At 42.4% G+C, this 27,985-nt stretch overlaps 1 protein-coding gene across 1 annotated transcript; it reads right to left on the reverse strand.

Annotated features, from left to right (window-relative positions):
• Positions 1-112: 112 nt before the first annotated feature.
• On the reverse strand, positions 113-27,985 carry RIF1 (replication timing regulatory factor 1). Its single transcript, XM_030454699.1, has 35 exons — positions 27,805-27,985; positions 26,262-26,340; positions 25,812-25,908; positions 25,283-25,413; positions 24,767-24,861; positions 22,566-22,755; positions 21,831-21,923; positions 21,592-21,730; positions 20,193-20,344; positions 18,849-18,969; positions 17,900-18,073; positions 17,434-17,544; positions 17,166-17,228; positions 16,388-16,488; positions 15,956-16,042; positions 14,567-14,640; positions 14,272-14,452; positions 13,195-13,302; positions 12,781-12,930; positions 11,818-11,917; positions 10,937-11,201; positions 9,499-9,541; positions 8,979-9,181; positions 8,705-8,804; positions 8,234-8,377; positions 7,607-7,749; positions 6,655-6,744; positions 6,520-6,574; positions 3,134-5,842; positions 2,609-2,749; positions 2,300-2,377; positions 2,067-2,182; positions 1,317-1,470; positions 925-1,033; positions 113-472 (listed from the first exon to the last, which is right to left on the reverse strand). Exons 1-35 carry the CDS (start codon positions 27,909-27,911, stop codon positions 252-254), a joined length of 6,924 nt encoding a protein of 2,307 aa, XP_030310559.1. The 5' UTR covers positions 27,912-27,985; the 3' UTR covers positions 113-251.

Below are 27,985 nucleotides of genomic sequence, written 5' to 3' on the forward strand. Positions count from 1 at the left end.
CACACTAGAACAAGCTAAAGAAAAAAAAAAGAAGAAAAAAAAAAAGAAAAAAGAAAGAAAAAAAAAAAAACCCACAAGACAAAAAAAACCCCACCACAATATATTTTGTTGTTATAGGTGTTTAAAAAAAAATAATCTTCTTTAGTACAAAATGCAGAGTTTGAAGAATAATTCGTCTGTAAGAAGAGCAGGTTTGGGGGAAGCTGGTGTAACAAAACCCTTCTCAGTGAGGGGCTTGATCCTGCTCCTTCCTACTCAGAGCTTTCGTGAGGAGGGGATTTCCATCGGGACTGCAGGGTTTTCATGATACAGTTTGTCATGCCAACAAGTTTCTCTTGCATCTCAAAAAGTTGGCTCCCTGAGTAGCTGTGGAGCTCTTCAGAGGTCAGCTGAGCAGCAAGGGCATGGATCTGGCTCAGAAGATCTGCTGTGGGCTGGACACTGGTGTTCAGAGCAATGGGTTCCATCAGATCTGAAAGGCAGGAAAGTGCCTGGGTTTAAATCTGAGCAGAATCCTCTTGCATGAATCTTGCAGCTGCTCTTGTGCAGAAATCATGATATTTAATCACAACTGCATGATAAAACTAAGGACAGAGGTTAAATTACTCAATCCTATACAGATCTTGCCAGTGTCCTTCAAGATGTGTTGTCCCAAAGTCCAACTTGTACAGCTGGGAGGTTACTCCTGACCTGTTCTTCCAAGCTTGGTAAAGGGAAACCCAGCATCTTCCCCTCAAAACATGCTACATTTTTTAAAAAAGCTTCAAAAAGCACCCAACTTAATCACCTCTTAACATCTCATGTGTTAATAATACCCTCACTCTCAAAAACCAAACCACAAATCAAGTGCACCCACTAGAGGAGAATGAGAGCAGCAACACAGCAGGAACATCCCAACCCCAAGCAAAAGCTGGCAGTAGGTACCTGTTGCAAGTTTCTCTTCATCTACAGAAAGAGGTTTATCCTCCCCATTATTTATGGGCTTTTCTGCATCTTCCATCACCACTATTTCCTCACTCCCTCGAGATTTTACCTGGTTTGGGAGAGAATGAGACACTTTCAGAGAGGTTAAAAAAAAGATTAGACAGTGGGGTATGTTTTGACCTCAGAATAAATCCAACTGTGACTGCTGTTTATATTATTGCAACCAAGTCACCTGGAGCTTCAATTCCCAGGTCACTGTGGCAGGCAGAGAGTCCATTTTAAAGTGCTGTTTTTAAGGGGGGGGGGAAAAAAATCCCCATTCTACCTTGTGATGGATGTCAGCAGTGCACTGGGCTAGCAGTGGCTTTTTGGGTACTGAAATGAGACTTTACCTGTTGCTCATGAAATCCTCTGAGAGCTTTTCTAACACTGGAAACTTTGGGAGAGCGGATGGGAAGAGTTTTGATTTCTGGTGCTGTCAGGGTGCTGAGGTCACCCACTGTCTTTATGTTCCTGGCTCGGATGAGCTGTCCCAACCCTCTGGCACTGCAGCAGGAGAGAAAGAAAAATGGTTTATTAGCCTGGGATTCACAGGATTCACCCTGGCAGGGTGGAGCAGAAAGGAATCTTCCATGAATGCTGATCCACATGGAGATATGGGAAGGGAAAACAATGCTGAACCCCCTCCTGTGAACAGCAGTGGAAGGAAAAGGAGCTGAGTACCCCAGAAATGGCTGTTGTGAGCAATCCCTGCTGCACATCTGCATTTTGTGATGAGAACTTATCAAAATGCAGACTGGAAACCAAGCCTCTGCACGTCTGAAATGTAGGGTTTGGGTTTGGTTTTTTTTTTTCCAAAATCCCACTTGGCCTTCAACCCACAGAAACCCAACTGCTTCATCAGTCACAGACCATTAAGATCAGTGAAAATGCATATGCAAACTTTTTTTTTTTTTGGTAAGAAAAAGACAGACAACTTGAGTAATTCCCAAACAAGTTTCTCCCTAAAATCCACCTCCCTCCTTCTAAAACCATTCAGTGACAGACATCTCTACCTCACCACATTTTGCATCAGAAAAATTGGGTTCATATCAATTCAGTTTCCATTAAAGTGTCATTTAGAAAAGCTACAACCCACCTACCATATGTTTGATGTAATCTGAGGCAGGATGACATCAACTGGTGCTTTGCAGCCAGCTAAGGGGGGGTACACACACTCTGCAGCATCTGGCAGACACTCCTTGGCCATCTCAGTGATCTTGAGTGGCAGAGAGAAAGAGAGAGAGAGAGAGAGAGAGAGGATTAACTGAACCATCCCACCACTGAATACAGGAAAAAAATTTAGAAGAGATACATGAAGCAAAGCACTTCTTACTAAACACTTCTTTGAGCTCTTAAATTTATGGTTACGAGATCCTGGGGACAGAAATCCTTTGGTTGGAGTGGTAATGTGCTGGATAGAAAAAGAGGAAAAAATATCTCTCAGGATTGTAGGAATTGAGGTACCAGGAAGATTCTAACTACCCAGAGCTCAGAGAGCAACAGAACCAGTCAGGCCAAACCCGTTACAACCACTCCTTATGCTGATTCCCTGCTCCTAGAGTTGTTGGCAAGTGACTACAAACACCCTAAAGCAACATCACCTCTGAGGAATGACACCCAGAAGAGACCCAACAGAATTTACCTTACACTGAAGGTTAGATAAAATTTTAAGGCTTCGAGAAGATGGTGAAGAAGAATGGGATCTGACAATGGGACTTCTCCTGTCGATGTCATCTGCCAGCTCCTCCTGATAAATGGGGTTTGCAAAAGAGACACGACGGATCTGTTGGAGAGAGAGGGTGCAGGATGAGCCCAAACCACCCCGTGGGACACAACAGCTCAGCAGGTACTAAAGTCCTCAAGTGACAAGGAGGATCTCCTGCCTGGGGAAAGAAACTGGGGCTTGCTCATTACTAAGGAATAAATATTAAATACCTTTTGTAGCAAGCTGCTCAAAGCCAAGGGGTCAGACTTTGGTGCTCTTTCAAAAATAAAGCACCAATGTCAGGGCTTGAACATTTCCAAAAGACATCTGGAAGTCTGCAGCTTCACCATAACATCCATTTAAAAATGGGGGAAAAACTCCTAATTCAACACTCTATTACTTCTACACTGCCACATGTCCCTGGCCTGAGCAGCACAGGATGAATCACACTGTAATTAATACCTTATTAGCAGGTGACAGGGAATCATCCTCTTGGTTTCTTTTCACACCTCTCTTTAAAATACTGGTGGATGGAGAAGCTGAAGGAGACCACATGCAGCGTGGCTGCACACCATTAGGGCTCTCATTCACTGAGGCCAGAGACTCCTGACCTTCTGGCTTCTGAGGTGAATCCACACTGATATTGTCTACTCCATCTTCTTTGTCTAAGGCCCCATTTTCAGGCACTGTAATTTCAGTTTCCACCAGTTCCTCTGTTATCTCCTGCTCTTGAAGGGGGCAAGTTCCTCCTATAGTGTTCTCAGCTTCTTCTTTAGCTTCTTCTTTACCATCCCACTTGCCTTCTAGCCTGTTGAGCTGCTTGCTAACAACCACCAGTGCCTCAGGTACCTCCTCCACTTGTCCATTCTGTGTTATTTCTTCCTTTTCTGTAGCTGCTGGTTCTTCACTTGGGTTCTCTGCAGCCAGGGAGCTGTCCCCAGGCTCATCTGAAGCACACTCAGACAGACACTGCTCATCCCCACCATTCTCATCAGTCACTGCTTCCATTTCCACTATGGAGTCAGTGCTTTCACCTGCTGCACCCCCTGGATCCTCCTCCACCACCACGATGCTGTTTCCTTGCAGATTATCTTCAGATGTTCTTGTTCCTGCCACGCCACATGCACTGGCTTCCTTAGGAGGGTGCAGGGGGGTGCTCATTGCACAAGGGGTTATGGACAAGCTCTCATCAGAGGTGGGTGGAGTGGTTACAGTTGTCTGAACCAGGCTGATCTGGGGCTCCTTCAGTTCAGGAGTGTTCTCAGTTTTAGGTTCAGTGACCAATGTCACTTCCTGCTTTGTTTTTTTCCAGCAGCAATCACAGTTCTTTATTTTTTTCAGCCTTTTGCTTCTTTTCTGCTGACACTCAGGTAGCTGTGAGGAAAGGTCACCACCTGGACTGTTGGCTCCTGGGGTGTTTTCAGGCACAGTAACTGAACAGTCTTCTATGTTTGCTTTTTTCTCCACCTGTTTCTTTTCCTCTGGTGCTTTGGACTCTTGCTCAGACACACACGGGGTGGGGGATGATTCCATCAAGGTGCTGCTCTGGTTTTTTATCTCATCTCTGTTCTGTGCATGGTGTGAATCTGTTTTGGCTGATCCCACAGCTTCCCTACCATCTGCAAGAATCACTTGGCTTTTCAGGTCACACTGTTCAGGTGTCACCACAGCACCTGTGCTCAGTTCACTTTTATTTGTGTCCAGACTCTTAGTTTCAGTCCCTTGCAGAGACACCTCATTTCTGTGGCTTCCTGGCTGCAGATCTTTCAATTTACCTTCAAGAGAATCACTTCTATTTCTCACTTTAGCAGCTCTTTTCCTCCTTGTGCTTTCTTCTTTGCTCTCAGAACCATCAGCCTCTGAGTTTTCTATGCTGGAAAGCAATCCTTGAGAAGCTCTCCTGGTGTGGTACCGTGGGCGATCAACCTTCTTCTGACCCCCTGCACTGGAGTTACAGTCCTGGCCCTGTGGGTCAGTCTTCAAGTTCTCTTCTGACCTCCTTCTGCTTGCAGCCTCCTCAAGGCCCTTTGAAGCAGGACACTCCCTGAAGGCCTCTGCAGAGGCTCTCTCAGATAGGTTGCTTTCTTCTTTATTGGCACTTTCTGTAGTTTTCCCAGAAACCACGTTCTCCTTTTGGGATTCACCATCTTCAGTCTGTGGCACCTTCTTTTGCCCAGATTTTTCATCATCTTTGATCCTCTCCCTCTTTTGGTGTCCATCTTCCTTGTCAGCACTCCCTGCTGCACTTTCCACAGCTTCTGAGCGCCGTCTTGAAGAGCGCCTTGGTGCTTTCTGATGAGAGGACCCATGCTGAGCCTGACTCTCCTCACCTGCTACCTGCTCAGATGTCACTGCTGTCTCGGGGGGTGTATTTTCTTTAGAATCCATGTCCAGTGCCCGGGTCCTCTCTATTTCTGCTATTGTATCTTCAGCTGTTTTGATGTCTGCCTCTGTAGAATGGAGAGCTTGGGACTGAGCCATGAGAATCTGCTCCACTTCTTCTGCTGCAGAAGAGAGTTCATGACTATTTTCCATACTGCTGGAAGCAAAGGATTCCTGTTCTGTCCTGCCTGACAGCTTGGACTGCTTATTCCCATGGTGCTCCATCTTACTCTGCCTGCGAGTCAGCCTGCGGATGGCCGTAAAGATTTGCTCGGGCTCAGATTTCGGAACCTTTTTATGTTCCTCTCCTGCTCTCTCTGCTTTAGACTTGCCAACATTTTTGTTTTCCTGTTTCCCTGCACTTCCAGACACCTCTGAGAAGCTGCTCAACACCGAGGGGCTGAAGGGTCTGTTCTCTGAGCTCCCAAACTTCTCCAGGGTGATGAAGGACTGCCGCCGGCTGGCAGGCTGCGGCGTCCCCGAGATGATGTCACTTGAGGTGGAGCTGCTGCTGACATTGGAAGTGTCCCCACTCCTCTCCGAGGGCTCCTTTGAAGCTGTTCCCACAGCACTTTTTTCTATTTCCTCTCCAACTGAGGGCTCCTCCAGACCCATTCTGGCTGCATCCCCTTTGGGCTCGGCCTCGCTGTTGGAAGCTGAGTTGCTCTCCAGGTCAGGGCCAGGCGAGGCTCTCAGACAGGCAGCATCCTCCAGAGCATCACCTGATGTGCAGACTTTGGGGGTTTCATCCCGTTTGTTGGTGCACCCTGCACTCTTTCCATTTTCTTCCTGTCCCCAAAACACAAAGTTTTACTATGACTACAAATAAAAAAACCCAGCTTTAGTGAAGCAGAACACACCAAACCCACAAGGACTTCCACGCCACCCTCCCTGCAAATTATTTTATTATCTTTCTGTAGTTACAAAAGGCAGATTTTTTTAAAAAAGAAGTATTTTTATCTTAAAACATGAAGATCTGCCAAAATTATTTAAGTTTTGGCAGAGATATTAGCAAAGCTACTACTAAAGCAGTTTTTATGAGAAATTTTACCTGCTGTCTGCTTGGCACTACAGCTGGCCAAGCCACCTGTTTCCCCAATTCCCCTCCAAAGGGGAACAGATCTACACTTAGGATTTATTGTTTTTTTCCCCCAAAAAAACTATTACTTAATCCCCCTCAAGCCCTTAAAGCTTCATCCCAAAACCATTCAGATTGTCCAAACACACCTAAGTTGGTTTAAGAGTGTGATCTCCTAGAACAATACAGAAATCAACATTAAGACTTCTTTAAAAGTGAAAATATTTCCAGAAAAGCACAATGCAGAAGCATTTCCAAATCAGTCTTAAAACCATCTCACAGCCACTAATCAAGGAGATTTGCCATTAATTACCAGAGCTACCAATATGAGGAAAACATCACTGCTGTGGTTAGAATTCTGAATGACAATTAGACAAAGAGAAACTACCTGAGGCTTGTTAGCAGCATCTTCTTTGGCATTTTCTGTTAGAGGTGATTTTCCCCTAAAACAGAAGTTACTCAATTAGAAATGTAGCATAAAAGGGAGAGGCCTTTCAGGTACATCTTGGACACCTTTACTTACAAAGAATCTTCCTGGCTTTGAGTATACTGAGAAAATAAGGTGGTGTCTTGTGACATGTCCAAATTGTTGTACATAGCAGGAATGCCAACTCTGAAACAAACCAGAAATGGTTAATTCAGACTTTAAAAAAAAAAAAACAAAACAAAACACAAAACAACCATAACTAAAAGGAGGATGGGGGAGTGCAATGTCTTAAATCACAAGACAGTGGATGCTTGTCTGAAATGGATGCAGATCATGATTTACCCTTATTTCAAGAGCACCATTTTCAGTTGCATTAAAACTTTTTTCATTTCAAATACAACTTGGGGGGAAAAAGCTGGGATTTGGATCCCCTCTGAGAAGGGTTCACCAGCACATGCTAACTGTATAATTCAGTATGTTCCTGTCAAGCACCACTGAACACAAATTTAGCTCACAGCTCTGGTAGCTGTCCATGTACAGAAAATACTCCAGTATTTAACCTCCTGATACAAAAAGAGGATAATTCTAAAGATTCCCTTGCAATTAAGGTGAGTCTTGGGAATACTGTAACTTATGCTGCTCACACAGCACTCTTCAAATTTAGTAGTTTTGCCTTCAGATCAGCTAAGAAAATTCCTCCATTTCAGTGATTTAGGAAAAGTGTTGGCTTCCATTTCATGTTGCCAGAAAGAGTCATGAAGTAAAAATGTCAACTCCCATTTACTAAAACTCCAAACAGCCAAGAAAGAACACATGTAATCAAAATAACAAATACAAACAAAAAATAAATTCTCAGAAGAGAATTTGGTTTCTTTACAGGTGTAAAGCAAGGCCCTTTGTTAGCTTTTAACTTTGTAACTTCTATGGAAGTCAAGCAAGAATTCTCTCCAGTAGTCTGAGGTACAGGGATTTAAGTTATGTCAATTTGCCACACTCAGTATAATGACAATTGAAGTTAAAAACAGAATAAACAGAATAAATTACAGACCTCTTAGACCTAAGCACTTCTTTTTGATGTTCAGTCAATATTCTCTCTTTTGCTTCTGCAGGAATAAACACAAACTGAACAGAGTTCCCCTCTTCCAGAGATACATCACTTTTAGGTTTCAAAGGTGAAAATTCTAGTTTCAGCTTCAGAAAAAGGAAAAAAAAACCCAAACAGTGGGATTAATAAAAACAGAGGAATTGAAAGTGTTTTCATAGTTCAGGTAAAGAACAGTTCTCAACCCCCCCCAGTTTCTGCAGCCTGTTTATCAGCACAAATCCCTCAGTAATCCCTAAAGAACCCAAGACCCTCAGACCCTCCCCAGGGCCAGACTCCCCATCCACCTCAACACCTCCCCCTGCCACAACCTCCAACCAGACCCAGGGGGGAAATTTGGGATCCACTGAGCAGCCTTCCATGACCACTCATTAAAATTAACCCATCTGTAAACTCTGCAGAGAATTTCAGAAGGAAAATGTCTTTAAAGTGTGCCACATCACACACATGTAAAAGAACAACAGTTCAGCAGTGTGATGTTAATTTTTACTGGGAATTTTCAGCATCACACGAGATGTTCTGCTGCAGGATCTAATGGATTCAACTCTATCCCCCCACCTGGGAAGGCCTTACCTTTGCAGATGTTACTTGCCCATTACTGGACTTGTCTTTTACTTCATTTTTTGGTTCACTCATCTGTGCCAACAAAGAGTCTCGTTTTTGTCCCAGCTTCATGTCCATCCCACTGATCTTTGTGTCCAACTGTGAATTTTCCACCTATTCAAAGAAAAACCCACTGAATGAATTGTGTGAAGAAACTCCCGAGCTCACAAACCCAGCCTGGAATCTGTTTCTACAATCAAACTGTCCCATTTCCCTCCGAATCAGAAGACAACTTAAAAACTAAATGATCTGAAAGCAGCTGGTAGAACCCAAGACTTGTAATGAATAATCTGTTAAGAACCAGCTCAGCCTTTTGACAGCTCTTACCCAGCAGAGTTTATCATTCCCAATGTGAAGGAAGTGGAGGCCAAACACAGTAAAAATCTGACTGACCTTGCCACTGCTTCTGAACAACTCCCAAGAACAGAACAAAACATTTACCACATCTGAGAGTGGGGCACTGGATTCTTCACCTATCTCCAGGCTTTCAAAACCAGGCAGCAGGAGGGGAACTTTCTTTTTGGCTTGGCTTAGCACAGGTCTGCTCAACAAAAAAAAAAAGAGACATTTCAACTAAAGGAGGAAGGGAAAGCACACAGAAAGACTAGCAGACACACAGAAAGCAAGAATGGTATCCAGAACAATTCCCACTTGTCTGTGCATCCCCTTATGAATATATAAATAGATAAAAATATATTAAAACCATGTAGCTCACTTTAACTCCTCAGGGTAGGTTAATGAGGAGGTCTTAGCAAAGGTTGCATTCCAGAACTGGGCACACTGGTTCCGGATCTGTTTGCTCTTGTGCTGAAAGGCTGCAGAGAGCAGGGGGCAGAGCTGCTCCAGGAGCTCACTGTCACAGCAGCCAGTGCAGCGAGACTGCAAGCACAGGATGATCTCTGCCAGCAGCTTCTCAAGCTGAGGGAGAGAAGAAACAGTCGTGGGTTTTATTTAATTCTAACAGTGCAAGCTATTTAAAATATTGTTTCAATACACTATAACCCCATGGAGTAGCACAGCCTGAATAAACAGGTTTAAATGCCACACAGAAAGCCTTAATAGTTAAGATTAAGTGTTCTCCCTTCAGCTGACTTTTTAATAAAAAATAAGACAAAAAATTAAATCTGTCTTTATTTAAATTAAATCCCCTTGTGTTTTTTAGAGTACAGGACAAATGGCAAAACTCTAGAGTCAGAGATATTCCCCAGCCCCAGTTATTTCTCTAGCACATTTACCTTGCTGTTGAGATTACTGTATACTTTAGGCACATCAGCAAGCCTGCCAAAACAAACAAAAAAAAGTTGTATTTGGTGTCTCACTTATCTCAGCCAGAAGAATTAAACACATCATGCACTCAAGCACTGAAACATAAGTTTCAGGACACAACCTGATGAAGTAATGCTGTGGAACTGGCCTCCCATAGAAAACTTCCTGTTGTAAATAGTTACATCCCATAACCCCCACTAATACTTACCTGCCAACTCACACAAACTCATGGAAAGACCAGCAGTAATTAGTACAAACTTAATGGGTTTCTTATGAGGTGGGTTCTAATGTCTTTCTTTGTGTTCCTCTTACCCTGCTCCTCAAACAGCAGAATATAAACAGGCCCTATAAATACGTGGATTAAAAATCCTGAAGTAATCCTAAACTCAGTCAACTTCCCATCAACAGCCCCCCAGCATCACCAGCCTGAAAAACGTGAGTAATCTGCATTTAGTAATTCATTTTATGAGCCTGTGACTTCATGAGGTTCCCAACCTTACTTTTGCTTGGATATGCCATCTTCCTGCAAAACTATCCAATATTCACTCCTCCCATTTCATGAGTAATTCCAAGAAAAACAATGCAGTGACAAAGGCAGTGGGATGGGAGCTGGAGGGAGGTGCCCTTCAACTCAACCTCACTCAGGAACAAGTGGACTTTTGCCTCTCAGACTCCTGATGCATTTTAGGTGAGTGACAGCAGCCTCCAGTAAAAGCTTCCAGCAAACCCTGACAGCACCATTCCTGTCCACCCTCCTCCCAACACACTCCAAGCTCTGCTCTGCTCCTTTGCCTTAGTCTGAGCAAAGAGCTCAGCATCACCAACAAATCAGAGGCTGACAGAGCCCACCAAGCCCCTTTTAAACCCATTGTGTCTGGGGAAGCAGCCTACAGCAATTAAAAACAAATTAAAAAGCAAAAATGTGTGTAAAAAAATAAAGCAAATGAGAATTTGTCAGCAGTTCCCTCTGCCTAGAGGCTGACAGGACTTCAGTGAACCTCAGCTCATTATGGTTTCTCTGTTTCCTACAAGACTTTAAGCAGTTCTTACCCACCAGAAACCAAATTCCTGTTCAGGGGCATCTTTACTGCAGTGAAAATGAACAGCAGGTGGGAACCCAACAGCTCAGCCTTGTAGAGATGAGAATACAATCACTCTAAGAGACAGGAATTTTAAATACCAGGCTTTCCAAAATCCTGTAGGATTTCCTTCCATGTCTGAGTAGGTAGGTTTGGGTTATCTTTAAAGAAAAACATTGGCTACTCACATGGAGCTGAAAATATTAGTGTCAAAGCTCTGAAAACCTGTGAGCTGTATTTCAGTCCTCTGCTTGTAGAGACCACACTAAACATCCCCAATATGAAGAAAATCAATCCAGTTTTTTCCAACCAGGTTTAAAATACTCACTTTGTTTTTTCATAAAACACTGCCAGGGGTGTGGAAAAAACTGCAAGCATAGTCCCAATGACTGAAGGCAATGAAACATGGCTGATGATGTTGTGGAGAACAGCAATAATTGAGGGACCAACAGAGATCAAGGTTTCTGAACAGGTTTCTTTGGCACTGAGCACATGGAAAGAGTTCAGTAGCATCACCAGGAGTTTAAACAGAGAGGCAAGCTTTCCAAGGGGCTCCTTTTTCTTCTTAGACCAATCTGTAGGTGTCTGTGGAGCTAAGAATAAAAATTTGTTTTAAAATATGTTTTTTTCCCTAACCAACATTTGCATTACAGCAAAACATCAGAATTTTTTGTCTATGTAAGAAAAAGAACTTTGATTCTCAAACTGGATTTACATGCAAATAATTAAAACCCAGGCCTAACAGAAGACAATGTTTAATGTATCATTTTCTCACATGACTACAGATGTGATTCCTGTCCCTCTTTTTTATGAATGACTATGCTTTTAAACATCTTTAATACCAACATGCACAAAGACAGCAACCCCTCCAGAGACCCTTGCTTACACCCACAATTTCTGGAATTTAAATAAAATGTTTGCTTTTTAAAATGGCCTCAAAGTTCACATCAGTTTCAGATGTATTTTGTCAGGCTATGCAGTACCTGCCCCACTAACAAAACCCATCTGATACTCAAGCATGGATCCTGGGTGCTTAGTTTCTTTTTATGATTTTTTTTTGTCAATCCCTTCAGTGTTTGGGTAGTATCTGTTGCATGTACAAACCACTGACACCCTACAGTCATCACTTCTCCAGCTACAACAACTCTAATTTTTAACCAGCTCTGGAAGAAAGGCACAGAAAACCTCAATATTCATGGATTTTCTTACATCTAGTTTTTGGCTGATATTTAGTACCATATGGTGCAAAGTTGATGCAGTCAACCATAACTGATATAATGTGGGTGAGTCCATCCATCATTGGGAGATTCTGAGGAGAAAACAGAAGTCATCAGCAGAGCCCAAAAGAGCAACAGTGACAGAAAAAAACCATTCTAAACTACATTTACCCAAGCTGAAGCTTTCCCATCTACACAAATAAGACATAAGCATATATATAACCCAGTTTAGTTTCAGTATAACTTGCACACTGAAGCTCTACTAATTTTTAACTTTATCATCAGGACACACCAACATCCACACAAGTTTTAATGATGCAATCCATTCAAATTCCCCATTTCTTTCTCATCTGTTTATTTGTTCCTTTCACAATACTTTTTTCAAGTCAGGCAAATCTTAAGCATGAGGAGTTTTCTGTTCCAAAAAGAATGCTGACTGACACCTCTAGGCTCACCTCTGGGCTTGCAAATAGGCAAAAGCTGCATCTTTCAGTCTCTCTTACCCAACTTTAAAGTAAAGTCTTTAAATTTTCATGTACCCGAAATACAGCAAGTTATGCTCTCTGAATGCTACTGTGTTTCTCTACCCTCCTTCCTCATCAAAATGCCTGGTTTTGTGGTATTTAATTCTCCCTGAAGTTACTTTACATACACACACATAGATCATATTTGCCATTTTATTTTAACTAAATCAATATTGCTGATTTACAAATTATTGTAAATCAAACAGTATTATTGATTTACAAATGCAAAGATTACTTTATTTTTTATATTTAAGCTTTTTAATTATTCTTACTCTCTTCTTTCACTCCATTTCTACAACTCCTGTTAATAAAATGAATTTTGTTACAGCTTTAACTACATCTTACCCAAAACACTTCAAATCACAAGGCCTTAGAGCTAATTTAAAGCAGATCTGCTAAAATAAAGTTCAGTATCACTGGTTTATACTCACTACTGGAGTTTCACCTTCTAGCCCAGATATTATTTTGGCACAAAGCTCTTCACAGCACAGGTTTTCTTCTGCTGTAGCAACCAAAGCAGCACAGCGAGCAAAGGCTCTGTACAGGTCTGACCATGTGTGCAACAAGGACTTCAGAGTTGGCTTCAACAAGAGAAGGAAAAACTTTATTAACACCAATGCAGAGAGGTAAAAATAAAAGTTTTCTTCTTGAGTCAAAGCTTGTGCACCATCAGGTAGTATTGCTCATAAACTCAGTATTTTTAAATATTTCTACTTATTTCTTACTGGTTGGCCCAGATGACCCTTGGGATGATCCCTCCCAACCTGACATTCTGTGATTCTATGGTTATAAATTCTTTATAACCCCCATGCTGTTTCTCATCAACTTCAGGCATTCCCTGTTACCTGTGGAAACTCCTCCAGGGGGAAGATGTGTGCTACTGGGAGCAGCAGGGCACTATACACAGCACTGAAGTTGTGTTCCAGGGCATCACCCTGATTGACTTCGTTAGTCTGCCACGAGAAAACAATGTTCTGGTTAAGAAAGCTGCAAAAAATTTACATAACAAACACAAAGGTGTTCTAAATATCTCCTTTTGTGCATAAAATCTCTGCAAGCTGAACTGCCAGTGGCTTTTTGGCATCACCTGGTCTTCAGTCTTTCAAGAGTTGAGCTGATCCTGCTATTTATAGATAAGAAAAGCAGTGTTTCTGAACTGCAAAATAACTTCATTCCAGTAATAAAAACAAGCTGTTGAAAATGTCCTGGCTATTCTTTACTGATTTCAGGAGAATCAGCCTGTTTATTTCTAAAACTTTCTTCAGAAAAGCTGAATCTGAGGATTACTTCAGCAACTCCCAGCTGACAATGTGCTTCCAGTAAGTGACCTGCAGAGTATTGCAGTTCCCATGGCTTTCATGAGAGCTTCCAACCAAGAAGTCTTAACTTTAGTGAGGAACTCTGTTCTAATTACATCCTAAAATGTCACAATTTGGTATTTATTTGATTTTCACATCAAGCAAACAAGCTTCTTCTTGTTATGTAAAGCTGAACAGGTCCTGGAGGGCAAGTTTCCATCCCTTGTAGCAGCAAAACTACACTGAGGAGTGAAGGCTTGAAGCACATCTAGAAACATGTTGATTAACTTTAAAAAGGGAGAAAAACATTCCCAACACTATGCTGGACACTGTACTTCAAGAGTGATCATACTTACTGACTGGAAACACTTCAAACCACTACTCCACCCTTCATCCCACCAGAAATGCTCACATTCCCATCAGGGACTCAGTCAGGGACTTTTTAAGGGAACTGCTGCCCACATTCCAGTTGCAAACCCACTAACAAGGTAGGTAACTTCACCCTCACTTCAAGACATGTTGTTCCTAAAAATACTCCAGGATGGATAAAAGATGAGAATAAAGTTTTTCTGTGTTTTTTCTTCAGGGGTGGGAATGAGGAAGGAAAGAAAGAAGCCACTGTACCCGATTAATCCACTCGGTCAGAGGATTAACAACCAGACTCCACATTCTCCCAAGATGCTCCTTATTCTCCACTTGCTTTGCACTCTGATTGATGATGCAGATCACAGATTCACTGAAAGCCAGGGGAGATGTAGGCCCAGACAAAACATAGCCCACAAGTGTTTCCAGAATTACAAAGAACCTGAGGAAGAAAGGTAAATAGGTTAAGACATTTTTTCCCCACTCAAGTTATGAAAAACTTCCATAAAATCTTCAAACTGTGGGAAGCTGGTTATACACAAAGCCTGGCACATACCTCTCCTCTGTTACACAGCATTCCAAGAGGTTACTGTGGAAAGGCAGCTGAATTAAGAACAAAGCTGGTGTTCCCTGGTGAGAGAAATGGTAGAGGTCAGAACACAGATGCAGATCAAATGGAAGGGCTGCCTCAGTCACATGTGTGCCTACAAACAACTGCTCAGCTCCAAGCCACACGTGTGCAAGAGGTGTCCAGTTCTGGGCCCCTCAGCTCAGGAAGGAGATTGAGGTGCTGGAGCAGGTCCAGAGAAGAGCAAGGAGGCTGTGAAGGGATCCAGCAGAATTCCTGTGAGGAAGGGCTGAGGGAGCTGGGGGTGTTGAGGCTGGAGAAGAGGAGGCTCAGGGGAGACCTCATCACTCTCTCCAACTCCCTGAAAGGAGGTTGGAGCCAGGGGGGGGGTTGGGCTCTTTTCCCAGGCAACTCTCAGCAAGACAAGAGGGCAGGGTCTCAAGTTGTGCCAGGGGAGGTTTAGGTTGGAGATGAGAAAGAATTTCTTTCTGGAGAGGGTGATCAGGCATTGGAATGGGCTGCCCAGGGAAGTAGTGGATTCTCCGTGTCTGGAGATCTTTCCAAAGAGCCTGGATGTGGCACTGAGTGCCATGGGCTGGGAACCACGGGGGGAGTGGATCAAGGGTTGGACTTGATGAGCTCTGAGGTCCCTTCCAACCCAGCCAATTCCATGATTCTATGACTCTAAGTTGTTAAAAACTGTCCAAAAATCTAACACTTCAAACACAGGGGAAAGTTAGAAACTCCAGCTCTGCCAGATCCCTGTGCTTCAGCAGAATACACATTATACTACACCTGAAGCAAAGCACTTTTCTGAAGGCTGCCTTAAATTAGATGCAATGTGGTCAGGCAGAAGTGTACAAACACACTCCACGTGCATGATCATCCCTGCAACACCATGGAAAAACCCCAAACCTGCTCATTTTAAGGTTTCAGCAAGGCATTTTTTGGACAACCCCTGTTAAAATCTATCACTGGTATTTCAGACTTGCTACCATTTAACAAAAACCATTTAATACTGGCCAATTAATAATAAAGTTCTGAGTCTTGCACCCAAGTCAGAAAAAGCCTCCAAATGTAAACAAAACACCCAGGAAAAAAGCTGAGGAATTTTGAGAGTATGTGCAACATGTATTTTAATTCATGACCAAATAAGGGAAGTTCTTTCATCACTACAGGACTTCCAGCATAGCCCTTTTTAGCTACAGATGGTTAAAACAGGCTCAAGTGAGGGCTGGAAACACAGGCTGCATTTTGGAGCATGGAATGTGGTTTCCTGAAAGATCTGCACCTAACAACTTACAAAGTACTGGGTGCAAATATGACATTCCAACATATTTCAGCATAACTGAAGTTCTGGATTTAAGTCAGACTTACATTTAAGAGATCCATATCAGCAACCTGGTAAGCTGGTGATCCCAGTATTTTTGGAGGCAGTTCTTTCACAGTGATATCAATGAGGGACTAAATAGGGGGAAAGAAGAGAAGAGATGTAAGCATGTTTTTCCTGAGGGCTGAAATCTTTTAAGCAACACCACAAACAAAAGCAAAAGGTGTAATAATTGCTTTCACTTAGTTTAAATAAGAAAAAAAAATTCCATGGTGGAAAAAAACTCTCCTTTGAAACAGAAGGCTCTGGTAGAAGAACCATGAACAAGTTCTGTGAACACTGCAAATAAATCTGAAGAATTCTTTAAAAAAAAGAAACCCTTAAGCAGCTCTATGCCATTTGCTGAGCTGGAAGCAGCAGGCTTGCTACCTATCAAACCAGACCAGCAGCAAGAAACCTCAAAAAGCCACACAACTCACCAGTATTTTCTGAAAAGGAAGGGAACTGGATACAACAATGTTTTTCAAGGCCTGGAGCAACAGAGTCAGTATTTCTGACCCTTGCTTTTCTTTCTTATTTCCTAGGATAGAAGATACTTGCAGTTAGAGCAGAACAAATGGTCACGTTCCTATTGTGAACAACCTTTGAGATGCTGAAGAGTTGGGGAATTCTGCATTCATCCAGGCCACAAACTTCATTTCACTTATGCTGTTCAGTTACATCAGGCAATGTAAAAGACTTTTAATTCTACCCTTTCAAAGCCTTTACAGAGCAATGCATTTTTTTCTTTAAACTGGAAACATCTTTTTAGACATCTGTGAAGACACTATACTTTACAATGAAACAAATTAATTAAAGAAAAAAAGACAGGAAGAGCCACACAGCAAAGACTTGACACTAATCTGAGTAATACACTGAGTGTAACAATTTCTCAGAACCAGTCTTGAGGTGGGATTAATTGCTCTTTGGAAATGGAAATATTTCTTCAGCAAGAAAAGCAGTTGAAGTGCTTTTGTCTTATTGCTCCATGAATACACCTGCAGCCACACACTTTTGTGCCTTCCCTAAGAAGGGTCACTGGAAGAGGTGACTCCATCTGTCACACCAAGGTGGAAAAAAAAGGTATTGCTTCAAAAACTGCTGCTGGTTCTGCCTACAACAAAGTTTTACCAGCAATGAAGCAAATAGAAGGAATGCTCTTAAAAAATTACTCCAGCAGGTGAGCAATGAGAAATAAAATAAAATAAAACTTCTTACCTGATTCAATAGCTGTTTTCACATATCCATTTATGTCCTTCCATATAACATTCAGCATGCATTCTAGAAGAGAGCACAGTATTTCTTTTCAGTTTGTAATAGAACAAAACTGTGGTTAAAATGCAAACTCTGTAGAAAACCAGACTCAGGCTTTCAAACCAAGGCAGATCAGTTGTCTTTAAAGTCAACACTGAAATATTACAGGAAGTAATTATTAATCAGTTTCATTTTTCAGAAGAGAAATCACATTTCACCACTCAGCTCTTACCAGAAACTTCTTTTCCAATTGCAATAAAGCCATCCTGAACTGCATTGATGAGTGTGCTGGCATGCTTGCAGAAAAAAGAAGGGCCATTGATCAGTGGGTGCTGGAGAGGCTCTAGGAGGAAAAAAAAACAAAACATGCTCTGTAAATCTGTTATTTTGCAGTCTATTTGGTAAGATAAGCATTGTAAAAAGCTATCAATTAATCCACATTAAGCATTTAACATTAACATAACATTTATTCATAATATTATTCCTAATATTAAAGGAATATTAAATATTAAAAGGAATTAAAATATTAAATATAATAAATATTAATTATAATTCCTAATATTAAAGATGACAAGTGACAGTTTTAAACTCAAAGCATTTCATACTAACAAACTCCTTTAAATAAAACTAAATTGGCAATCTCAGATTATGAAAACATACCCCAAAAACCCCAAACCCAACAAACCCAACTCACACACCTAAACTAAGCACAAGTTTGTTTTGCTTGGCAAAATCTAAAACTTTTGGTCCCATCAAGAAGTGAAGCAGCATCTCAATTCCCAAAAGCTGAATGGAAGGAACCATCACCAATCCTGCTGTACTGGAATTCAAGTTCATCCTTGGTGTGGCAGGACTGGCAAAGGGGACAGGACCTGAGTGGGGGGAGAAAAATGACATTGCCTCAGATTCCACCTGCCAGCAGGTGAGGGGAAACAAAGCAAAATCCCCAAGTGCAGATGAAAAGAACAAAGCACAGTGCAATGCATGTTATAAATTAATCCTATAGGAACTCTGCTGCTCTGAAGTTTTCCTGAGAAACTTTTACACTGAACACAACTTTAAGAGGTCTCTTTTTTTTTAAAGAAAAAAACCAGGAAGATCTAGACAGCCAGGACACCTCCAAAATGTACCCAAAGTTTCTAATTCTTCTAGTAACAGCAGTTTAGAAATCTACAAGCTGTGGAACTCAGGCTTTCCACACAGAGAAGATAAAGAGGCTGCTCCTTAGCCAGGCAGCTATGATCTCACATGTATTTAAAGTACCAAAATTATTGATAAATTATGATCACAGGGTTCCTATTCAGGCAGAAACTAAAAATGCCATAGAAATGAGAATGGCATCTGTACATAGCACAAACATGAGTAACAGAAAATACCCATTTCCAAGCAAAGTTCCCTTGCAGAAGAGAACACAACCCAGGACACCAAAGCTGGTGCTCAGCAGTTTGATTAGCACCATTTTGGGTACTTGAAATACTGATTTTAATCCCTGTAAAGCCCTCCCTCTAAGCTCTCCAACAAACCTACAGAGAAATTACTGTTTTCACTAGCAATACATTGCAAATGAAAAAACATAAACACATTACACAGAGCAGACTACTGGCTGCATCTAGAATATAGCTGGATCCAGGCTGGTGATTTTAATACCTGATTTCTGTGAAGGGGTTGCAGAGGCTAAGCCTGGGGTGGCTGGGACACGGGAGGGAGTTCCTGGCACTGCAGCAGCAGAATCCAGGCTTAAAGTACTGTGGATTAATGGCACACACACCTGCAAAGGCACCAAACCTCAGTGACAACAGGCACGACACAAAGAAACAGATATTTCAACTCTGCCATGGACTGGGCTGCTGTGCACAAGTGTTTCAGAATTTCTGGGTGCTTCCAACAGGATTTTTAGGATGGTACACAAGATATGCAGACTTGATGCTTTATTTAGAAAGGGCTGTACTAAACAAAAGCTCATGTTGGAGTGGTCACACTGGAGGGTATTTTAAAAGGTAGATTTATTTTTCTTTTCCTGAAGTTTAATTTAATGAAGTTTAGAAGCCAAGCATAAACATTATGTTCATTCCAGTTGTAACTTTAAACACCTTTTCTTTAAGGCATCTTTCTAAGTATTTTGTCACCTTTTCAGTCCATTTTCCTAGGGTTGAGGCAGTACAATCTCAAACTGTTAGTACTGAACAATTGTTGATGGAACAATTGGACCATAAGCCCCGGGCTAAGCGCAAGGACAGCTCTGCATAAAGCATATCTTGTAGCCGCAGGAGACAAAACGCTGGGGCTTCTTCAAGGTTAAAGAGTAAACAAGACGCTGGGGCTTCTCCAAGGTTAAAAAGTAAACAAGACAGTTAGATTAGGGAGCTTGGCAACCATTGCAACATCCATGAAAAATCCCGAATGTACTAGAAATTCATTAACTATTCATTAGCTCATTAACTATTGTTTAAGATTTGTAGCCAATCAAGTTTAAACTTGTGTAACAAAATGTAGGTACCACCAATCAGCAATATGTATACGTGGCATTAGCTCTTAGATTAGTGTATAAATATTGCCTTCTGATTCAATAAAGTTAGACATTTGTTTGCATCAAACAAGTCTCCATCTCGCATCTGTTTGCATCAAACTCTCACTGCGACACTAGGGCACTCTCCAAAGCACATGCTTGCACAGTGAAAGGACAAAGGAGTCCTTACAGAGTGCACTACTTCTGCTTCACTATTGCCATGCACTCCCTGAAGGTGTTCACATGACATGCAGATTTGTTTTCAAACCTTCTGGAACTTAAAAAAGATTTCAGGTCTAGTCCTAAGGACTTCCACTACACATAAAAACCTCATGCACAGCACACAAGTCAGATTTAATTCCTTCAGGGAGTTCTGTTTTAATAATAAAGGAGAAAGCAAGTACAGAGTGACAGAGAGGAAGCTTAGCTTCAGACACTCAACACAGGCTACATGATTATGTGGTGTCTATTTTCACCCATGTTACCTGTTCAAAGTTTGCAGGCAGGTGAGGTCCCAGCCTCATCAGTAAATACCACCAGACCTCCAGTTTGGTCAGTGCCAGAGCTTCTGTTCTCACATGGATGGAGCTCAGTGGCTGCATCAGCAATTTCAGCCTTTTTGCACTGCACAATATATCTTGAAGACCAAACACAAACAAACAAACAAAAAAGAGCATATTTTTCAGTGACACAAATCATTAAATTGCACAACAAAGAGGGAAATTTTACAAATTATTTGGGGCTTTCCCAATATATTTCAGGTTAAAATTCAATTAATGACAATTTGCAGAACTGCAATATGTAGTAAATGCACCAATCTTTTTGGACTAACTTACTGCTTACCCAGGAAAGAGCAATTATTTCAAGACTGAAATGAAATCCAGAGAGTACCAACAGCAACAGAACCAACAGTACCAACAGAACACTCCTCCTTGCTATGTTACAGACTCCTTTTCTGTGCCACAGCACAAAAAAACCCAACCCAACACTGAACAAGTAGGTGCACTACCTCTGATGAGAACCAGTGACCTTAAACACTGCACTCCAAGGCTGCAAATGCTCATGCAGCACTGCAGCAGGAGCAGCAGTGTCTGCACTGAGCTTTGCTCAAACCTCTGCTCATGTTCAAAGAAAAGGAAAAACTTTTAGCCAGCTCAGCAGCATCAGAACCTGCCCATCAGCAGCTCAAGAAACTGCTGAGAGGGCTCCTGCAGTGTGCAGTTCCTTACTAGCCACACCAGCTGGGCCACAGGTTTGATCTTCTGGGAGAATCAAATCCTTTGTTAATTAGTTCACAGGGAATAATGATCAGAAAAAAAAAAATGACCAGAGAAGAAACAAAGTAAAATGTCAATTGAAGTTAAATTCAGCTGAACTATGAAATGTCTACATTTAGCTTTTTCTTTAGGACACACAGTAAGGAGAATCACAATCAAGGTAAAAACAAAAAAGTGTACTTAGACACAGGCTGGACTTGCTCAGGTCTCAGTTCCACCTTTAGAGCTGTTTTTAACACCTCCAGAATCCTGAAACGTTGCAATTAACCACTCAGTCCAAAATCAGACCCACAGAATGTTCTGTTCTCTGTTTCACTGGATCAGTTAAAGCCTTACAAATCAAAGGTGTGTTGATTTTATTCTATTCACTTCTCCCAGCAGAAAAATTAAAGATAGTACTGCTGATCAAAACTGTCACTTTTCCTTATGTATATACACACAGGATACACCACTATGTATATACACACACCTCTGTACACCACAGATACACCAGGTGTATACCCAGTGGTGTGCACCACAGGACTGATCACTATTAGAATTATTCTCCTCCACTTATGTAAAGTGACAGCAGTGCAAACAAGTCAGGTTAACTTTTTTTTAAATCTACCTGGATTTAGAGCAAAATTATCTATTAGACTCTTCCATGCAATGAAGGCTATTTTCTTTACCACTGGTGAGCCACTACGAAATCCAAGTTCCTCCAGTTGCAGCAATGAGTTGATGAAGCTGCCACTACGATGCAGAGTCTGAGGATGGAGAAGTTCAGAATTCAGATATTTCTGCTGCCAGAATTCCCTTCCCTCAAAGATCCAGGATTGCAAAAACTTACTGCTCTCTTCTGCTTACCTTCCCCAGTAGTTTGACAAAGAGTGGCCACAGTTTTAACACGTAAGTCTCATTTTTTGTGGCAAACAATTTCTGGAGTTCTGAGATTAATTTCTGCAGAGAGAAAGAAAAATAATTTCCACAGGTAATACATTCAAAGTACTCATGAAAATCCACACACTAACTTTATCAGCCTGAAGTTGTGCTGCAATGGTGTAATTCTGAACCATCTGCTAGTAAATCAGCCCAATGTTGCTACCACCTATTAACTCCTTAGCCTCAATTATTCTCCTAGGGGCAATCAAGAAATCAAAATCCATTTCCTTAAATACTTGCAGCTCCTCTGACTCTCACATCAAAACACCCTGTGACCCTTGTTTGTTTGGGTTTCATTTGCACTCACAGTTAACTTCAGCAGTGAATAAAGCAAAATAAATAAGATTAGACCTGTGGAGGCTTCGGGGAACATAGAAAGCTTCACCAGAAAGCCTCAGGGGGCTGCTGAAATTTTTTAGGGTGGGAAATATTTTACTGGACATGTAAAACACTGAGCTACTCAAGTCCTTCCTTGCTCTCAGGCCTCCAAACTCCTTCTCCCATTACCCTTGCTCCCATCTTCAAGCTGTTGTCAGTGCACAGCAGCTTTTTGCAGCCATTACCCAGACTGTAAACCAAATTTAAAACCACCCACCCACCCTCCAACCCTGGAGACTATTCCTGCTGTCCCCAGAGAAAAGGGACAGCATTCCCACTCACTGTGGTCATCAGGTGCTCAGTGACAGCTGCCACCTCCTGCTGCTTCTGGAGGAGCAGTGGAATCCCCATCTCCAGGGCAGTGGCACCTCGTAGCTGCACCTTGTGAGCAGAATGGACCACCAGGGGAATGATCAGCTTTGCCCACCTCACTGCCTCCTCTCCCATCTGGGCTGGGGCTTGTTCCATCAGGCTGGATGCAGAACAGAAACACAGCTATTGCACATTGCCAACAGACATCCTGCCCAGGCACCCCAGGAGAACTGTGGTACCATCAATAATGGCTCTAATCCAACACACGATTTGCAGGAAACCACTCTAAACCATTTTAATTCTTTTAAACAGTTGTATTTTCACAGTGGTATTTCTGACAGAGCTCTCCAAAAGCAGAGCAGGCTGACATTTTGCAGGTGTCCTCTCTGTTCTATCACAACTCTTTGGGCAAACAAGCCCAACTGAGAGCCTCAAAGTCATGTACCAGCACTTCCTTACCAGTGCCCCAGTGCCCAGTTTGCAATTAACCATCCCTTCTGTGTTCTCAACAGTCCAGACCAGCCCCCACAGGTCACCCCACAGCACATCCCTGCTTCTGAGAACACCTCAAACCCTGAAGCAGCACATATTTAGTGATAGTGACAGTAACCTACTCAAGGGTTCTTATTTTATCCTTCTATTGCCAAGCTGTTAGAGCACAACATGACAAACAATTCCAGATGTCTACACTATCCCACACAGAGGCTGAGCCTTTCAGAACCAGGAGTACCTGGTTTCAGCTGGGATAGAGCTGATTTTCTTTGAACAGCACCTTATCTTGGATTTAGTGTGGGATTTGGTAGAAGAATGTTGATAACATGCTGATGTTTCTAGTTGTTGCCAGGAAATCAAGGACTTCAACTCCCCCTGCTCTGCCAGAGTGAAGGGGCACAGGAAGCTGGGGGAAGCACAGCCAGAGCAACAAATCCCAGCTGCCCAATGGAAAATTCCATCTCACACAACCTCAGGCTCAGCACAGAGCTCTTGTATGATTTTATTTCAATTAATAAATAGTTCTCTTTTCTTCCCTCAACCCAGGAGTCTCTTTACCTTTCTGAATCTCTCTCCAGGGAGAGCAAGCTGCTGCATGCTTTTAGCTGCCTGCCAGGCTATGACCATGGCACTGGCACGTATTCAAACTCCCTGCAGGAATCAGAAGCCATAGGATTTTGCCAGGTGTCCTCTTTGGCACAGGTATGTCAAATTCCTGTCAGATTCCTACCACTACAGCTTACAAAGGCTTTGCTCTACTAAGGAAAACTGCTGCTTTTCACAGAATGTTCTGACAGGCAGAGGGTAAGCACTGCTTAAGAGAACAATTTCCCATGACATCTGTCAGCAGTGTCTCACCACTGCTGTCAAACAACCCAGCACCTGCCTCAAGATTGTTTTAAGGTCCAATTCCTGCTCATCCAGACTGCAAAGTTCTTTTTAATAAACACACAATAAAGGATTTATATATATATACACACACATATATAAATTAACTACATAAAACTCATCGTTTTCCAGAAATAATTGTCTACTGAACCTCAGACTTGCAGAGGAGGAATTACTGTGCAATGAGCCAAACATAAGAAGCTGCTAAGCACCAAGGAAACTATAATAGCAAACTTCTTTGCTACAGAAAATGGATCTACTAGAACAAAGAATAATTACTGAAACTATTTAAAAAAGGTTTTGCAATTCAGAGTAAATGCAAAACATTTAAAGAATACTTAAATATTGATAAAAATATAAGTTTAGCAGATATACTAATGAAGAAATCAATACTAATAATGATAAAAATTGACTGGTTTAGCAGTGTTGACCAAAATAATGCATTCTTGGTACACTGGTCCTAAAAAATCCCCTTTGGAATAAAACAGTACTCCCAGCAGTGTTATCAGAAACATGGCAGTAAAGTTTGTAAAGCACCAAGGAGACATTTTAAAATAAAAATAAAATAAACCATACAAATGACCACAAATTACTCATCCAGGTAGGTTCTGTAAAGGAAAGCTATTAAGTAAGAACACCCATGGAGCACACGTGAGACCTTGGAAATCATTCTTAATAAGCCTTTAAAAATGAGAGCAATGGGAGTTTATCTGAGCACAGAAAATTCTGTTTCCCAAAAAAAAAACCCCCAAGCACCTCCTGTAAGAACTGAGCAGTGCAGTGCCACGTACCGGATGATGACATTCAGTGCTTCATATTCAACCACCATGGACTGCACATCTCCTTTGGTCAGGATTGTTTCCAGGGTAGAAAGAATGCTGGAAACCTGAGGAAATGAGGGGACATGAAGGTGAGCACCCAAGTATCACCATTTCCCAGAGGAGCTGGAATGATTCAATTCTGTTTCCCAGGATTGTGCCCTGTGTTTGGCTCATGCAAGGTGTAGCAATAAGGTGAGAGCTCTGACCGAGCTGGAGCAGTCACAACTTTCCCCCCCTGTGCTGCTTCACTGGGATCCAACAGAATTGTTCATGTTGCAGCTTTCCCCCTCAAGAGAAGCAATAATGAAATTTAGTAATTGCAGTAATTACTATTTTTCCAGAAACTCTAAACTTGGCTGCTTGATTCAACAGAGAACAACCTTTGGATTCCAAAGTTACTGAGTGGGGTGTGAGCAAGACACGTGCCTCGTGCCCCTAGAAAATCAGGCCAAACAAACAAACAAAATCAAAAGTGAAGAAACTTACCTGCTTTTGAACAATTTCAGAAGGAAATGCCTGCTTGGAGATGACCCAAAGTGCCCGAGTGCGTGTGTTTTTGTCTGAGGTTTTCACAGCCACACTGTTCACCGTGGAGAGCAGGTCCTGCGTGTCAGAGGCTGAAAGCAGAATGCACAGCACTCAAACTCTGCCCGTGAAACTCTGACCCAGCTTCTCAGCAAGTCTCAGGCCCTTCTGCTCAGTTACCCTTACTAAGCAGCTACTCAACAGGATGTCATCTCTGAAATATTAGTTTTTGAAAACTCCTGGCAGCTTCTCTGGAAATAAACCAGCAACACAGCACTGGCATCACAGCACAAAAAAAATGGCAATATTTTTAAAATAAGATGGAATTGGTGAAGTGCTCACACTGCTCATACTAGAGACAAAAACCACTGTACCACTTGGAAACTGTAAGCTTTGCCAAAAATAAAAGTATTTGCTAATAAAGGAAGACATCTGATAAATATATGTATATTCACACAAGCAGCACCCACCCTGAAGCTTCTTTGCTTACCAGATAATTCTGATGTCAGCTTTGAATTAAAAACACAGAACCCCAGTGCCTGCAGTGCTGCATTATTTAGCTCTGAGTTTGGATTAGAAATGTGTACCTGGAAAAAAAAAATAAAAGTAGATAAAGTCTCAGGTGATGACAGTACTTCACAGCAACAGAGAGCTGCACCCCTGTAGGAAAGCATTCCTCATGAACAGAACTGCATCTTCTCTGGCTGGAAGAGGAGATTTAACTGGGAGATACTGTCAGGACACATCCAAGACCCTGTATTTTATTTTTTTCTGTAGCAGTTTCTAATAAGATACCTATGTATCTTCCATATTTTATATATATATATATATATATTAACTAGCTAGCTTGAACTTGTTTTAAATTAACTCACAATGGCCTCTGATCCTTGCCCACCTAAACAGATCTTGGTTTGCAAGAAATGGGAAGGAGAAGATGTACCTTAAATGCTTTGCACAGCTGAGGGAACAATTTTCTGGCATCTGCAGTGAATTCTTTGCCTTCCTCACCAGTCAAGCGACTGCAGGGAGCAGAAAACAAGCAATATCCACAGGTTAAAGACAGTTGTAACTGACATTAGCTTTAAACTTCCAAGACACAACTCATGAGATAGGATAGGACCATCTCTTTCTTTAGAAAGCTAAAACATAGCACTGAAGAAACTAAGACAAAAGGCAAAAACACCAGACAGGCCCCTGACATATCAGTAAAATGGTGTTATAAATAAAGTACCTGAGAATTATGCAAAAAAAGTGAAACAAATAATGAACCATTTTGTGCTTAAGGAGTATAAAATAAGCCTTAGAACTTTCTTTTTTTGTCAACTTCTGTAAAAAAAAACAAAAAACAACCAAACAACATTTAAAGTTAATAACCAAACTCTGAATGACCTCTGATAAACTCTCCATGAGCTTAGAAAGCACATTCCTCAGAAGCAGCTCTAGAATAATGCAGCCTCTCCACTGCAGAATTCTGGTTTGACAAGTAGCAGGGATGACCTGACAGGTATCTGAGGAACATCCACAGAGAAAAGCCATACTTATCCTGTAACACCTTACCCAGCAGCTTCACACAGCAAAACTCAACCACAATGAATGCAATCAACCAGAAGACAACCTGAGAATTCTCTTGCTATCTTAAAGTTTGGACGGGTATTCTTGGTCTATTACTGAGAGTAATTGACAGAAGTCATTGCTAGTTGCAGAGTGATCAGCCTGGCTGATACCTAAGCTGCTACTACAAAACAAAGGCAGAAACTCAAGGGAGATATCGATGGCAATACAGTGCCTTTGAATTTGGGAACAAATTAGAGCCAGGTAAAGGCAGAGCCTCATGGTGAAGAGGTAAAAGCAGCACCTCATGGTTAAGAGGTACCTCCCAAAAAGAAACCCAATTAAAACACTACCATTCCAAAACCCACGAAACACACCAAAACTTAACCTTCCCCATCATCAAGCCTTTTTTTTCTCCTGGAAAAAGTTCTTATTTCCTAAGATCCCTTCACTCACACCCCGGATTTCCCCAAAGCAGAGGCTCTGGGATGAGCAGACATGGAAAAAGACAGACACCCCCCTCATTCCCAACATCTTGCCCGCGATCTCCAGCTGGCAGCCCCCTGCCCTGCTGCCCTCTCCCCAGGCCCTTCGACCAGAGCCTCCCCCCCCCTGCTCGGGGTAGTCCCGGGGCTCGCCCTCCCCTCACACACGTTGGCCGAGCTCGCCGGGCCTGCACACATCCCCCTGACCCCGCTCCTCGGTGGCGGGCTGGGGGGGGATCACACCGCCCTCCCCTCAGGCCTCCCTGCACCCCTCACACCGCTCTCCCTGCTCCCCTCAGACCTCCCTGCACCTCTCACACCGCCCCCCCTACAGATCTCCCCGCTCCCCTCAGATCTCCCCGTTCCCCTCACACCGCCCTCCCCTCAGATCTCCCTCTCCCCTCAGGCCTCCCCGCTCCCCTCACGGAGGTGCCGGCCCTCCCTCACTTGACGATGGCGAGGTGAGCGTCGGTGAGATCACCCAGCGAGGCGGCGGGGTCCTCCAGAGTGTCCAGCAAAGGCTGCAGGCTGGAAGGGGCGTTAGGACCGCTCATGTTGCCGGTACCGGTACCGCCCGCCCCGATCCCGCTGGGTCCGGCGGTGCCTCCCGGGCTAAGATGGCGGCGCG

Source organism: Calypte anna, chromosome 7 (genome assembly GCF_003957555.1).
Source record: "Calypte anna isolate BGI_N300 chromosome 7, bCalAnn1_v1.p, whole genome shotgun sequence".
NCBI classification, from domain to species: Eukaryota; Metazoa; Chordata; class Aves; order Apodiformes; family Trochilidae; genus Calypte; species Calypte anna.

What these genes read in the sequence shown, in the direction of transcription:
- RIF1 (XM_030454699.1), bottom strand. Translation starts at nt 27,911, where the DNA reads ATGAGCGGTCCTAACGCCCCTTCCAGCCTGCAGCCTTTGCTGGACACT. An exon ending in CCCTGGAGGAGTTTCCACAG is followed by an intron (nt 12,931 to 13,194) that starts GTAACAGGGAAT and finishes CTCTTGTTGAAG; the next exon opens with CCAACTCTGAAGTCCTTGTT. An exon ending in CCCTGTCACCTGCTAATAAG is followed by an intron (nt 2,750 to 3,133) that starts GTATTAATTACA and finishes TCTCTCCAACAG; the next exon opens with ATCCGTCGTGTCTCTTTTGC.